The sequence below is a fragment of the Triturus cristatus genome, chromosome 7 (assembly GCF_964204655.1).
Source record: "Triturus cristatus chromosome 7, aTriCri1.1, whole genome shotgun sequence".
Classification (NCBI taxonomy): domain Eukaryota; kingdom Metazoa; phylum Chordata; class Amphibia; order Caudata; family Salamandridae; genus Triturus; species Triturus cristatus.
In genome coordinates, this window is record NC_140590.1 from 1,045,236,477 (window position 1) to 1,045,251,328 (window position 14,852).

General features: G+C 42.2%; 1 protein-coding gene across 2 annotated transcripts in view; it reads right to left on the minus strand.

The window, feature by feature from the left end:
* Positions 1-14,852, minus strand: part of TCERG1 (transcription elongation regulator 1) — a 698,295-nt gene that overhangs the window by 642,708 nt on the left and 40,735 nt on the right. For both annotated transcript variants that reach the window (XM_085618107.1, XM_085618106.1), the window contains exons 2-3: positions 9,930-10,155; positions 2,545-2,751 (exon numbers count right to left, since the gene is read on the minus strand). In XM_085618107.1, coding sequence (XP_085474233.1) covers positions 2,545-2,751; positions 9,930-10,154 — 432 coding nt within the window. In that variant the 5' untranslated portion in view covers position 10,155. The remainder of the gene's footprint in view (positions 1-2,544; positions 2,752-9,929; positions 10,156-14,852) is intronic.

Genomic DNA, 14,852 nt, shown 5'->3' on the forward strand with positions numbered 1-14,852 from the left:
GCTATCCGCATCGCAACTTGACAGTTTGGAGATACATGCCCCCGATGTTGGGTAGGTAATGCAACATGCACTCATAGCTAAAATAACTTTGGACCAGTTCTGTCCCAAACTCATTTCCTAGTGAACCATAATTCCCAACCAGCACACAGACCCCCCAAGGAGCCTTGTCAAACTGGATACAGACAACCATATGAACTTGCTTTTTTTGGCATTCAAACTAATTTTAGGGCTGGATGCGACTCCAGCCATAGGTGAGCTTTTAGATTTTTTTCAACATTTTTGGGTAGAAATCTCAGTCACTGACTCAAACATGATTTTTCACACCACGTGCACATGACTACCAATTAACTATGTTTAATAGCATGCATCATAGCTAAATGATTAGAATGTTGCATTCTGACTGGCACCCCAGTGTCAGTGACTGACAGACTACGGGAAAAAATAACCTGTAGCACATCTCATGGCTTGTGAAGGCTCCCCAAGAACACCTGGCGTTTTTCATCATATGAATCAGGTCAAAAATAAGGCATCATATTATAAAAATAAATAAAAACACAAATATGATGAACATGAACACTACAAAACTTTGTATCTCGGGCCCCGGATTGTGCTGGGGTACTGGCTTGTATTTTGTGCATATTCATATACAATAGTAATGTTGTGTATGAATGTTTCACCAATATCCACCTTAATAAAGTAAGATGTGATCGATAAACTTTGTTTCCACTCGAGAATCAAGTGGATAAGTAGAGCAAGTTATTTACTTGAAATACACCAGTTCTTCTGGTTCAGGGTTCCAAATGGTAAACATCCACCAAAAAACCATGAATGCTGCAATGCACAAAGAAAAGGACGCACAACTGCTCAGTCGGAGACTTCTTTCAGTGAACTCAAATGTGTCTATAGAGTATCAATTCAGGTAAAGTTTTCAGAAGAACTGTGTGGGAGATATTTAACTTCCCTGCAGTGAGCCCTGAGTTGAACCTTAAGGCGGCAATGGATGCATCAACATTTCTCATATTGGAATCCTCAGGAAAACCATTTGACATTTAGGGAACTCAGTTAATTCTTATGCGGTACCAAAGAGCTCAAAACAAAGTACGGACTGAACTGGTCTGCTAGCACACAGGTAACCCTTTAAAAAGACAATTATTTTTGCTACTACTCGGGCATAGGGATTGGTTTGTGATGTTAGAAGGTAGGTTAGCTTTTAATCTGTAATCAAAACAATTTAGAAACCGATTCCAGAGACTGACTAAAAATGAAATTAGAAGGAGATGCATGAAACTAAAACATTGTCTATCAGACCCACTGGGAAGGCAAAGAAACAATACAGGAAAATTACTTTGCATACGATGGAAAAACACTTGGATTTCTCAATAAATCAGTTACTTCTGTCAGAGAAATTTCAGCTAAAAGATCAGTCACAAGGAGCCTCACACTCAAGACTCAGTAGACCAAGTCAATATTCTCTACTTCTCAGAGGTATCAACTGCATGCACTTGAAATGCCCAAGTATTTGCACTTTTTCAATGCTGGCAGGCTGTAAATTCCTAAATATGACTGGTCAAAGGTCCTAGTACAAAAGCAGAAGGAATCTTAAATACTGCTAGGCTCTCTCTCTTCAGAATCGAAAAACAGCTGTTCCAAGAAGCAATGCGAGACAAATTAGATATGTTATCAACCGGGTATCAAACCTAAAGTGACCTAAAAATTATAAAATGCTTACTGTGCAGTACCAAAAAAAAAAAACGCATAATCCGATGAATGCCTCATCACAGTAAATGTTTGTATCAGCAAACACAAATTATACAATAGTTCCAGAGCATGGGGACAAGTTGCAACACATCTTAGCTGCATGAAGCTATGGAGGCCTATATTTTTTTTTTTGCAAACCACATCATCCAAAATATCTGCTGTACCTTCAGTTTCGACACAGTTGAAGATGACACTAATATTTGAATCTTACGTAGCATTCTTTTGATTATATGTTAATTTTTCTTCTCTGTGGATCTGACACTTCTCTGTGACGGTCACTTGGCATGGACCATCACCTACCCCATCACCATGTATGCGGAACAAGTCAAAATCTTGAGAACAGAAGGGCTCATCTCTTCACTCTCCTAGCCTTCAATACAAACTGGATAAACTAAAGGATTTGAAGAACGGTTGGGAAATAATCTTCAGAATGAAGTGGTGACTGTGTTGGTCAGAATGGAGCTCCTAGAAGGCAGTCAAATGATTTACCCAGACACACAGCAAGACCTCCACCAAAAGATGTAGATCAGGATAACATTTTGAGAACAACCGACTGGAAAGTGTACAGAACAAAAATATTCTAACGTCATGTCTTGATGAGCAGAACTTCGCATCTCCAATCCAGAAGACGTTTCACTGATACATCCATGTGAGCTAAACGTCAGCCACAGGAGCCATACACTGCAGGAAATGACAGTCTTCCAGAATCATTGCACCACTCCACTATATAACACGCAAGACTCATGAGCTTGGGTGCACAGGGATTTGGAGTAGATCAAAACTTACCTTTCCATCAGGAGTCTTGTTTTCAACCCATAGCTCCTCGTTCGGCGGTAGCGTTGGGGCTGGGGCTGGTGTTGGGGCTTGAACTGGTGCAGGGGTTTGAGCTGGCGTGTGGTTTGCAGGGGTTGTTGCAGGCGGCATTCCTGGCGGAAACATCATTCCTGGTGGCGGTGGCATGTTATTCATGGGCGGCGGCAAAAATGGAGGCCTCTACAGGTGAAAAACAGTAAGCTCAGCATATCAGTGAAATCATACTTTTGTTAAACCAAAATTTCTCTTCCCATGCTTCAAATATGAAATTGGGATGCTTTTCTTTTGGAGTGAATGTTAACGGATCCGGAAAAAGCTAGAACAGGAGGCCGATGAAAAATTACCTCCATTTTCTTTAAAGGCAGAATCAACATTCTAGTACACAAAAATTTGATAATCAGACCATGATGCAGCATTAACTTTCATACTCATGGAGTATAACTCATAAAAGACAGTTGTGAGTGGGCACATGTTCTTGCTCAAGACAAATCAGACCGCAGAATCACCATAAGCAGCTTTTTTTATTTCCAATCAAATTAGATACAAGCAGGAGGAAAGCTCACGGATTAGATCAGTCAAAATTAATTGCTAATGCAAGAAGCAACTGGGGAATGTGACAAAGGAAGAATGGATAATGGGAATCCATTGTGCGGAAATGAAAAAAGTAGCAGAAGAGCAGCAAAGAAAAAAAAGAAACAGATTGTATAAAAATAGGTGGAGGTGGGAGAAAGATGCAAAACGTAGAGCTTTTAAATGGTGAAAAGAATTCATGAAGGTGGGAGGACTAGAGAGTAGGTGCCCCCACTGCCACTTTGGGGTCTGCCCAACTTGAGATATTTATTCAAACTGGACCATGAAGGTCCAAATATTAAGATGGAAATGTAGAAAATGCTTTTTTCTGCCTGCACAAGACCTCTTTCATGTGCAAATGGTAAGAAGTGAACATTACATTAGACTGTGAAATGCAAATCAATAGTTTTTGGCAGTTTGAAGATCTAGAGCAAATGTTTGGGTTTTACTTCACCTTTTGCAGTAAAACTTGCTAAATGACTGCTAAAGAAAAACGTACGTCCTTTAGTAACGCTCTTTCTGGTGGATACACTACCTAACTGCAGATACTTCCCCTTGTGCCAGACTGGATCCAGAGAATTTTTTCACTATTTCCATGGTGTACAAGTAAGTGGTTCAGTGTCAAATCTGTCCCAGCCAGGAAGTGACGCCAGAGCATGCCGATATAAGTTTCCTTCTGAACCTTGTTTGCGCCAGCCAACTCTGAGCCACTGGCTGACAGATATTGACAGTGTGCAGAGCTCTAAATTGGAACCTTTTTATAAATCGAGAAAAGAGTCCATACTACAGAACGGGGAGGTAAGTGTTTCAGTGAGGAATCTGCGGTTAGATAAAAGTGTCCACCAAAAAAAGGCACAACCGAATGAAAGCAACTTGTTCTGCTTATGGATACTTCTAACCGCAGATTCATCGCCCTGTGAATAGATACCGCTTATGCCGGGCGCTTCATGCACTGGTACGAGCGGGAGCATGCCTGGGGCCATCATGCTGCCCGGTGGATGGAACACATTCTGGGGCAGGTACATCGTTGATGTAATTATGCTCTTGGATGGACCTACCCCAGATCTTTGATTACCATGCATAAACCTCACCATCAATTACAGTAGAGAACAGATAGACTTTTTGGACATCAATTTTTATGTGGAAAACAACGGTATACAGAGCTCTACCCATCGTAAGAATACTGCTTGCAATAGCACTTACATTTTAAAAGCGCCCACCCTCACCATGTAATTGACAACATTGCTTATGGCGAGATGGTTCGCATGAGGAGAAATTGTAGCACAGATGAGGCCTTTAATAAAAACATTAGTGAAACCAAATAGTGCTTTTATGCAAGGGGTTACCCTAAAAACAATGTGGAAAAGGCCCACAAAAGGATTAGTAATACACCTAGGAAAATTACCTCCAAGTCCAACCCCGCAAAAAAGACTAGAAAGGCTCCTGTGGCTTTTAACACACAATACAATGACCGTAGCAGCAAAGTACACAATGTTTTGAGAAAACATTGGCATCTACTACTGGAGGTTCCCAGTCTTAAAGAGTTTGTGACACCCAGACCAAGGGTCACATACAGAAGGGGACAGAATCTGAGGAACATTTTATGTCCCAGTTATGTAACCACACCAAAGACAGTCTCTATGTTGCCCCATAACATCGAAGGTTTTTTTACACATGTGGGGACTGCAACGTCTGTAAATTGGGGAAAAATAAAACCAAGACGTTCAGTTTTAACACAAATCGCATATATAATATCAACCACATGATCAATTGTAAAACCAGGTACGTTACGTATGTGCTGGGCTGCCCATGCAATAAAATCTATGTGGGCAGTACCATAAGACCACTTAAAATCAGAATCCAGGAGCACTTACGGGCTATACGCAACGGTAATGATAGATACCCTTGGACCTACCATATGCAAGAAAATCACAGCACTGATGAAGAATGTTGGTTCATAGGCATTGATCATATCCCACTTCATCCGAGAGGAGGTGATAGGGAACTATCATTGAGAAAAAATGAAGCTGGCTGGATTTGTAAACTTCTTTGTGTAGAAATGGGTCATAATAGTGATGAGGAGATGCATTATTTTCTATAGAGTCTGTATACTGTTTGAATGCTTCAGAGGAACATACGTAAATACAATATGGCGATTGACTCATCGTAACCATTTTTTTTTACATAATTTGGAAAAATTATACCTTTGTGTACCGGCTCTGATTTACACACACTAATAGGCTGGATTATTCTGTGTCTGCGCAAATGGTATAATAACTAAAACATTGATATGTAAAATGTATATACTTTTTTTACTACTCTCCTTTACAAATCATTGTCTCTATATCTTTCCTTTAGTCTCAAATGACTCTTTCCTATTGCATTTTGCTTGTTATATCATGCCTATTAAGGTCATGTTCTTCTCCACTACCTATAGGAATTTGGGAGCTATGGTATCTGCATCTGGTTACTATCACCCAGAACAGAGTCACAATCACGTGGGTTAATAATTGGAATTCCCAGGCTATGGGCAAGAGATCGTATAATGACCCATTCGACAATAAGAGTTTAAAATACAACTTAGAGTTAAAAAGTTATTTTACTCACACTCATCAGTTTATCAGTAATGGTAGCCGCTCTGGGCATACTGCTTGGCTAAATCTGATATATTCAGATGAACTCCAGGTCTTTTTATTCACATTATAACACATGTTGATACTAACATTGATCCGTCTCTAACGTCACATTCTGTGGTTCTAATCTTATACGTCTGTTCCTAAACTAACAGATGCAATTTATTAATTTATTCATTTACTTTCTTTAATGGTGTATTCAAGTTCTCAAGATTTTAACCTTCCCTATTATATTGTAATTCTATACTGTATTTAGACACCATGCCAATATGGCGTCCTTCTACGGCCTGGTTCTCTAAATAGTCCATCTTCCATTATCCTGTATCTGTAATTAATGAACACTCGATACGCGATGTTATATTGTTATGCATTTCAGTATATTGGGACCTCCCTTTCTGATCTTGGACAGGCACGGCGCTCATCTTACTGGTCTTGAGGACACTTGGATTCATTAATTTTTCTATTAAAAAAGGTTTTCGTTTTTCATTCTTTGTATTTCATGCAGCAAGTTATATAAGGAGTGATACGGTCAAGTTTGATTTGGCTTCCTCTTTACACAGAGGGGTGACTCTCCCCTTATCTGCATCTTGATATTCGAAATACACCATTACAAGATGGCGGCCACTCGTGCACCATAGATTCCGGAAGCTTATAATGATCAGCATACACAGCTGTTTTTGCTTGTCTGGGATGGACGCGGGTATATTAAGTCAGTTCTCAATATGACCCCTACCCGTCCCGCTTCAACTGACGAGAGAGGAACACCCTGACTGATTCTGGTAAGTGATCAGACACGGTCTGGCTGGTTTAAATGTTAATCTTGGGGATCTCGGTATAAATTGTTTATTATGCCATTTTTGAGGCTTTGACATATTCTACCGCCAAAACGCTTTAAGGTCTGCCCGGGGGATAATCTGACTTACATGGTTTCCCTCAGTTTGTCAATTCAGCCTCCTAAGCAATAGGTTATTTTATTCACAGAGATAGTTAACTCTACTCAATGTTTAAGGACATTTACCCCTCCTTTAAATTTAGTGTGATGTCATTGGATAGGCAAAGGTTGTTATTCTCCAGTTATCATGAGGCCCCTCTGCGTAAATTAGATAGCTCTGCATAGAAATCATGATTATGCCTCTCTATGACGATGGCACCCTGTGCACGTGTCAGTATGAGATCTTATTAAAGTTATATAGATCTCTTGACTTAGGCCGGTTGCTGCAACGTTGCATTCAATTTTTGGATATCCTTTTCCATCACTTGGGACTATGGATTTCTTCATCTTGGAGTGATTATACACACACCTGCCTTCCATTTTAGATAAAGCGCTGCTTTAATCTCAAGCATAGTAAGTATTAGGCTTCGATCTCAACTTTCTTGCCCAGCCTATATCTGTGTGGGGATTATTAACCAGACTCTCTCGCCTAATATAGATACTTTTAATGACGGAAGTATATCATACATCGATTATTCCTCGTTATTTGGACTGTTTACAACGCTACCAATTGAACAGATCTATCACGGTGGGTAAATTACATAGGTGCTGCAAACACGGATTGGGAATAAGGCTCTTCCTCACTGTCTTCTTAGATGCGCCATACCTTTTTGACTTACCACAACCTTTGGTTTTATCACTGGGGACTTTTTGTCTTTCCTATCTCTCTGTACTTGAATGGTCCTCTATTCTCTTTCTATATCAGTAAGCAACAGACAGGCTTTGGCCTGCATAACGTTACAAACCTACAGATCATAAGTGGTGGAATTTATAAATTGATATTCGTGTTATTCAATCATGTTATTTGACCTTTCTTCTCCACAAAGGCAGTTATTTATTATTGATTGTTATCAAACGTTAGGTATCTGAATTGAACACAAGATGTACATAGTAACAGTATACAAAATCAAAACTGTACTTTTTAAATGTCTTAGGTTACATTTCTGCCCTAGGTCTACTGATTTATATATTCATGTTTGTATATGTTTATTAAACCAACAGCCCTGAAGAAGTCCTTTTGAAAAGAACGAAAACGCGTCAGCTGTTTTTTGATCATCTTGATCATGTTTTAAACTTCATTGAAATAAAAGAAGAATCTGGAAGAATACTTGTGGACATGGATTCTATAAAATTCTTTGATAAAGTCTATTGGTGGTGCACCTGTGCTTTTTGACCAAAACAATACCTCTCAAGGTGGAAGGTCTGTGCAATGGCTCAGACCAAAAGGTCCTACAGGGCCAACAGGGAAAAATGCCCCTCCCAAATGACCTAGCTGCAAAGGCAGTAGAGCTTCGTAAACGTGTGAATGTTGCAGACTGACAGATGTCCAAGAAAGGGACTCCACATGCTAATGCAGTGGTAGCAGCCGTGACCCTGGTGGAATGGGTCCACAAGCCTTCTGGGGGCTGATTCTTAGGCAGTATGTAGCAGGTTTTGATATAGAGGACTATCGATCTTGAAATTGTTCTTTTCTGTACTGCTTCACCCTTCCTATCTCCCACAAACCCCCACAAACAGCTGATCGTTCACCTGATGATCTTTGGAGCAATCGACATACAAGCTCAAAGTTCTTTGGGGATCCAAACAAAATCTTAATTCCCCTTTCAAGGGATGTGCTGGAGCAAAGATGCCGAAAGGTTCATGGACTGTCTCACATGAAAAGGCATCACAACCTTGGGCAGGGATGCCACCCTATTTCACAGTACCAGTTTGTCCAGAACAAGGTGCTAAATGATTGGAGGACAGACAGCGCTTGCAATCGACTCATGAGACAAGCTGGTGTTGTTGCTATAAGAAATACTGTTTTCAGAGTCTGAAGACGCTGAGGGAAGCTGTGAATTGGTCCGAATGGGAGTTCACATCAAATATGTAAGAACCAGGATATGGTCACACTGTGACATCACAAATTGCAAGTGGAAACACATGGATTAATCCTTTCAGAAAACGCATTACAACAGGTGATCTGAACAACGAAGGCTGATATGAAAAACATAAAAAGGCCAAAAAAGAACCTTTAATAGAGGCCACAGTAAGAACTGCTGGGCTGCAGAGACTACAAAAAGCAGCACATATGATAATTTGGCATGCAACTGTTCTATCTGGCGAGAAGTACACTAAGCCACAAACTTCTACCAGCATGCCGCACTAATGTTTTTTGTGATGGACACCTGGTCACCAAAATGACATTCGCTACCTCGGACAGACAAACACAGTCAGCTGTCTCCGCGCATGTAAGTGTAGATTGCCCATGCCGGGGAGGGGAGTTCAGCCCTGTTCCTATAACAGTAGATCCTCCCAAAGCAGCAGCCTGATTGGAAGGACAGATGCCCATGCCCAGAATTACTGGGTACAACACAATCCAGAGCACTAATAAGGCATGGTAGGCAATCTAGGCAGAAGAAAAAATCCATCTAAAGTCTGCGAAAATTAGGGGTCCAGGCCCCATTTAGAGGAAAAGCTAACAGCGGAGAAGAGTATTCCTATTGGGAGACTTAAAAGAACTGTAGATGTGTAAACCTGTGCAAGGGAATAAAGGTTATTGTGACAAGCATGATGCAAGTCATACAATCTCTGAATATGAATATCAGATTGTGTGCTATTCAAATGCTAATTAACAACAAAAATGCTTTGAGAAAAAGTTTCTCGTTCACTATTTTGTACTCACAGGTTGGGAGCAGGAGAGTCATGGGAAACAAAAGTAACATGCTTTATAGTGGCAAGTCAAAATCATATACACCTTTCCAGCATGGTTTATGCAAAATTGCATATTCAAAGCTCTGAATGATATATAAATATTAGTGTCTGGATACTCCGAACGCCTGTACCATTATACATTGCCATTTTCTTCGAAGCAGCTAAAGAAATGCATGTGTAACAGGTTCGCTCTAGCATTAACACAAATTTCACAATCCTCCTGCTCACTCATGTGAGAGACTTTTGGGGTATTCACCGGCTTGTGAAATCAGCGAATCAGAGAGTAAACGGACCATATTTAATCTTTTACAGGGGTTAAACAGGATAGTACCCGACAACACAGGATAGTACATGGCCTAATAGAATCTATTAAGTCATCCTTAATGTGATGCATAAAAGAAGTCATGGTAAGCAAGAAACGCATTTATAAACTATCCATTTAGGTTTGTAAAGAATGTATCAACATTTACCTGAAGATGCGGTGGGCCCATCGGAGGAGGAATCCCTCCTGGCGGTGGTATTGGAGGCATGTTGTGATCAAATGGAGGGCGTCCAAATGGTGGACGAGGCGGTGGTGGTGGTCCTCGCATCATTCCAAATGGAGGAGGTGGTCGCATGAGAGGTGGTGGACCTCTCATAACTGTGTTGGGAGGTGGGGCCGGACCTCGGAATCTCATAGCCTGTTGCTGAGCCATCCTGTACAAAAAACACAAATTAAATCCATATTTTATTAACTTTTAACTGCATTATGCCACAAAGTAATCCTAAAACGATCATTTACTCAAAAAATGAAATGGAAATTAAGGAATTTTTAATACAAATGTTAAAGGAGCATACAATAGACAAGGGAAACTGCATGCAAACCAAGTGTATCCTGATAAAGGAAGGTGAAATAAAAGGGCACTTGAGGTGTAGCAAATCCTTGCTAAAAGTGCGGGGTACATATAGGTCTTATAACATGAAAAATAAAATGACGGAAAAACTATACATCTTTTCAGGTGCAAGACACCTACGCCATTGGACATTTTTAGGCCTTGTTTGACAATGCAGCTGTCACAAGACTATCAATAGAACAAGCATATGCAATGGAACAAGCATTTACAATGGAACAGGTCTCGCATTTACCAGAGTTTGAGCTATTGGCATTGCAAATGACAATGTCTTTTATTTACGTTTTTGAAACATTCCTACACCCATTTATGTTTCTATATGTTAATAACCTCCATCACACAAGACAAAAAGTTCACTATGGAATTCTGCTGAGGGCAGGGATTGTTCTCTGGCAAAGTTGATTTTCCTTTATCCATTGTCACAAGGATCCACCTTCATACCTGCAGAATCTCAGAGCTTAGAGTGGAGGCCCTGCTGTGGACAGGCCGACCCTTGGCCTGTGGTTCACCTGGGAAAGCCCTCTGCTGCGGGAGGATGATGGTGCTTTTAAGCACTTGTCCAGGCAACGCTGAGGAAGGGCCTGCCTCCTGTGCCTACTTGCTCTACAAGAACAGTGGTGGTTCTGGGACTGGCAGTACCGCTGTGGCAGCAATGCTCATGTCTCGTGCTGCGGGAGGACAACGGCACTCTTAAGGGCTTGTCCAGGCAACCAAGTTGAGGGATCCACCTCCTACACCACCTCGCGCCACAAGATCAGTGAAGGTTTAGGGACTGGTAGTCCTGTTGCAGTGTACAAATGGAATCTTTATTGGAATAATTAATAAAACCATTACATTGTACAGAGAAATTTGTGTTTTACCCAGCAAATTTGTCCATTTTTGTAGAGCTTGCTGGCTATAGGATGGTTGATATGATTGCTGGTGTTGTTGAGAGATGTTTACAAAATGCAAGGGTGGGAGATGAATTTATTAGCTATGATTCTTTCCATTCCATTTTTGTCAGCACCACTACCTGAGTACATTACGACCCACACCATGTATTGTCCAGGAGTATTGTTGGAATAGGACCGAAACGTCAACTACACCTACAAAGAGGCTCATTTTGGGGGGGGAAATGTATGGTTCTCTTTGGAATACACTGCGCAGAATATTAAGGGCTCTCTTATTTGATTTTTGTCGTACCCGGAATCTATCGTCACTCTTAAAAAAACGTTATATGTTGATCATATGCAGGTGGGGTCTCCGATGCCTGTCTATAATGTATGTAGAAATCGTGCTGTAGTCCCATTTTGGTTGAATCAAGCCGAAGGGTCACTTTCTCTCTTTGGTATACCCATTCTATGTGTGTATGTGAAGACGGAGGCACAGCTGTTGCATCGGGTGATGCTAATCTATGTGTAGAGCAGGGTACACTGTTGCTGAATATGTAGTATCTTTCTGTGCATGTGAAACGCCAACTGCACCTATGAAGAGGTCCATTTTGGGTAAACAACAAATCTAGGTTTCTCTTTAGCTACACTCAGGTGTACCTAAACCTTTGATATGCATCCAAACTTTGTATCCATGTGTACAAATGCATGTCAAATAAACGGGAGCAGGGACCACGGATCTCTCTTTTGGGGGTTTACATGTCTCTTCATGTCACCAGAAGCGTGAAGACGCTTAATTAAAACTCAGAATTTTCAGGAATCAACCTGAAGAAAAGTACCAACGCTTGTGAGACTTGTCGTGCCAGTAAAGACTATTGCATATACGGGGTGTCATCGGGATAAAGTGGAGGGGGGGGGGGGGGGGGGAGACACAGTACAGCTGGACTCCTGGGTCCCTTTTGGCTGGTGCACGCGTCACTCACTGATCGCCGCCACGTCACGCGAGCCACTGATACGGAATATTTAGAAAACTCCCCGGTGCCAGTCGTGCTTCTGTGGGATCCAGCTGTGCCCCCCCACCTCCACAGCTGCTGCGAGGAGCGGAATCGTGTCTGAGAGACGGAAACGAATGGGCGCCGGCGCAGGTAGTGTGGCCCTGCTGCCCACTGACGAGTGCAGGGAGAGTAGAATCTGGAATTAGAGTCTGGTGCACTATGAGCAGGGCCACCGAAACTGCGACTGTCTGCAGTGGGATTTTCCACATAATTATGGATTTTACTGCATTTGATGCATTTTCCATCAATGGGGTGGAACCTTTGACAATACGGCATTTACATATGTAAAAATGGCACAATTGTGAAGTTCTACTGCCTCGAAATGGGCCACATTATGAGACAATTAGCTTTTTCTTACAGCACAATTCCGCAAATTCTGCCACATAAAGTGTGTCCTCCTCTTTCGCATAACTCCAGTGGCCAAAACAATGGGTACTAGGGTGCTGGGGCGAAAAGGGCTGACCGGAATAGAAGACCAACAGCGTTTGGTTCGGGGGACCAGGGCAGACTGAAGATAAAGAGGGGCCATATGCAAATGATCCACCCCTCGCCTACACCTGAGCCACATTCCACTGGCAGACATGACCTACTGTGCCCTATGCTAATACCAATACCCTACTATGGCATGAATTAAAATTAATACAAATAGAAACATACATTATAAGCAACATCCTAAACATAAACACAGTTAAATGATATTGGGTAGCTGGAGATACAGCTCTTACCAGTACAGCTTACACCCCACACACACATTCTCTCTCCCAAGTGTGGCCTCTTTCAGTTGGGTGGGGATTCCATAAGAAGTAGGAAGAAACACCATGTCGAACAATGAACCAAGGGCCTAGCAATAAATGGTGCAACACGTGCAGTGGTACCGGGAGTCAGGGGCGCTCTAAACACTGGTTATTGCGGTATTTCCATATGCATCCAGAGGTCAGATGGTCATTTCCCGACCTTTGCTTGTAATGGGGCCAATTGCATCCTTCCAACATCCCTGCGCTGCACACGGTTGACTGGGAAGGCACCTTGTGATAGTGAGAGAGTGCGTCATATTGTGCAGACAGAGGTTAGCCAGGGCACAGGCTGGAATTATACGAGGAGGGTTCCATCTTGGGGCCTAGGTGGCGCACTTGAAGGGAGGGGTATGTTGACGGGGCAGTATTATCCAACACAGCTGCCAGACGCAGCTCTTTGGTGCACCTAGCCCGTAAGTGCGCTCTACGATCCTGTCAAGCATAGGCTCTTTTTTTTTTTTACGAACTCTTGCGTACTTTGAATATTAACCCGGTAATTTTACTTCTAGAGGGTGACTAGAAGCCACCAAGACCTGCGAAGCGGTCGTGATTTTGCCCTCACGCCCAGCTGCTGTTTCCTAGTTGTGACTTTCCACGGTGTTAGATGGGACACAGCCTGGCCGTGCCGCGCCGGATAGGAAGAGTTTCCGTCTCCTGCCAGCAGAGTAACTAAACCCGCTACCACTGACAGACCCCGGGAATCATCTGTCCACCAGAGCGTGCAGCAGACTGTCATGAACCGTGTAAATATACTCTGACAAGGATTGTGTTTGAATTATAGCGCGAATACTGTCTATTTTAGGATAAGACTCTGCCTTTCATTAATTAATAACCGTCACAGCGTGACCCACTATGTTTTAGGCACAGTGTCTAGTGCTCAAGAACGCTTTCAAAGACATAACAAGCGCAGTCCCGAAAGTGAAAGAGGACCGCGCTGCAGCCAGAGCATGGGGATCTCTTGTCTTTATGGGGCCATGTGTTTCTAATTAGAAACACATGGCCCTATAAAGACAGGAAAGCGCTTTGCGACAGCAGGAAAGCACTTTGCGACAGCAGCAAAGCAGACGACCCAGTCCGGATCAGAGGTGAAAGGGCGTCTACAAAAAACCCTCATTTCCAATGGCAGGCCACCGTTTAGCATAAACGGTGACGCCAGCCAATGGAAATGAGGGGCGGGGCTTCAAGCCCTCTTCTGAAAGTCCTCGTTAACCATAAATCTCCCAAGGAGTGCAGCGCTTTGCGCTGCAACGCCACGCAAGACCCAAAAAAGCTTTAAGAAGGGCTATTGAGAGAGGGGCTTTCCCTTCACCCACGTTTATTTGTCCCCCGTTACAGCATTGATCTATCCCCCATTACAGCATTTACCTGTACAACATTACAGCATTTAATTGCACAGCAGTTGTGTGCTTCCTCTGAACAAGAGTGCTTGTATTGTACGGATTATGCTCAATAGGGTTGGTCTGAGATGGATATGGTGACAAGCCAATGACAAGACTGTTGGTCAATTGATTCACTGGGAAGTTGTTGGATGCCATAAAACAGATTTGTAGGAAAAATTATGGTAAAAACATTAGATAAGAGTTATTTATTGTAAATTGATTACCAGATCACGGTAGTATGCAATGGTTTAGTACTATGAACACACTGCACCTGCATAAACCCAATATTTTTGGAAGCCCATTGTTTTCCTGTTAGGCAAAACCCCTAAGAAGTGGCTACACATTATGAACTTTGGTGTTAGGCCAGGAGTTTTCAATGTCATTTTGAGAGCTTTTGGGCAACATT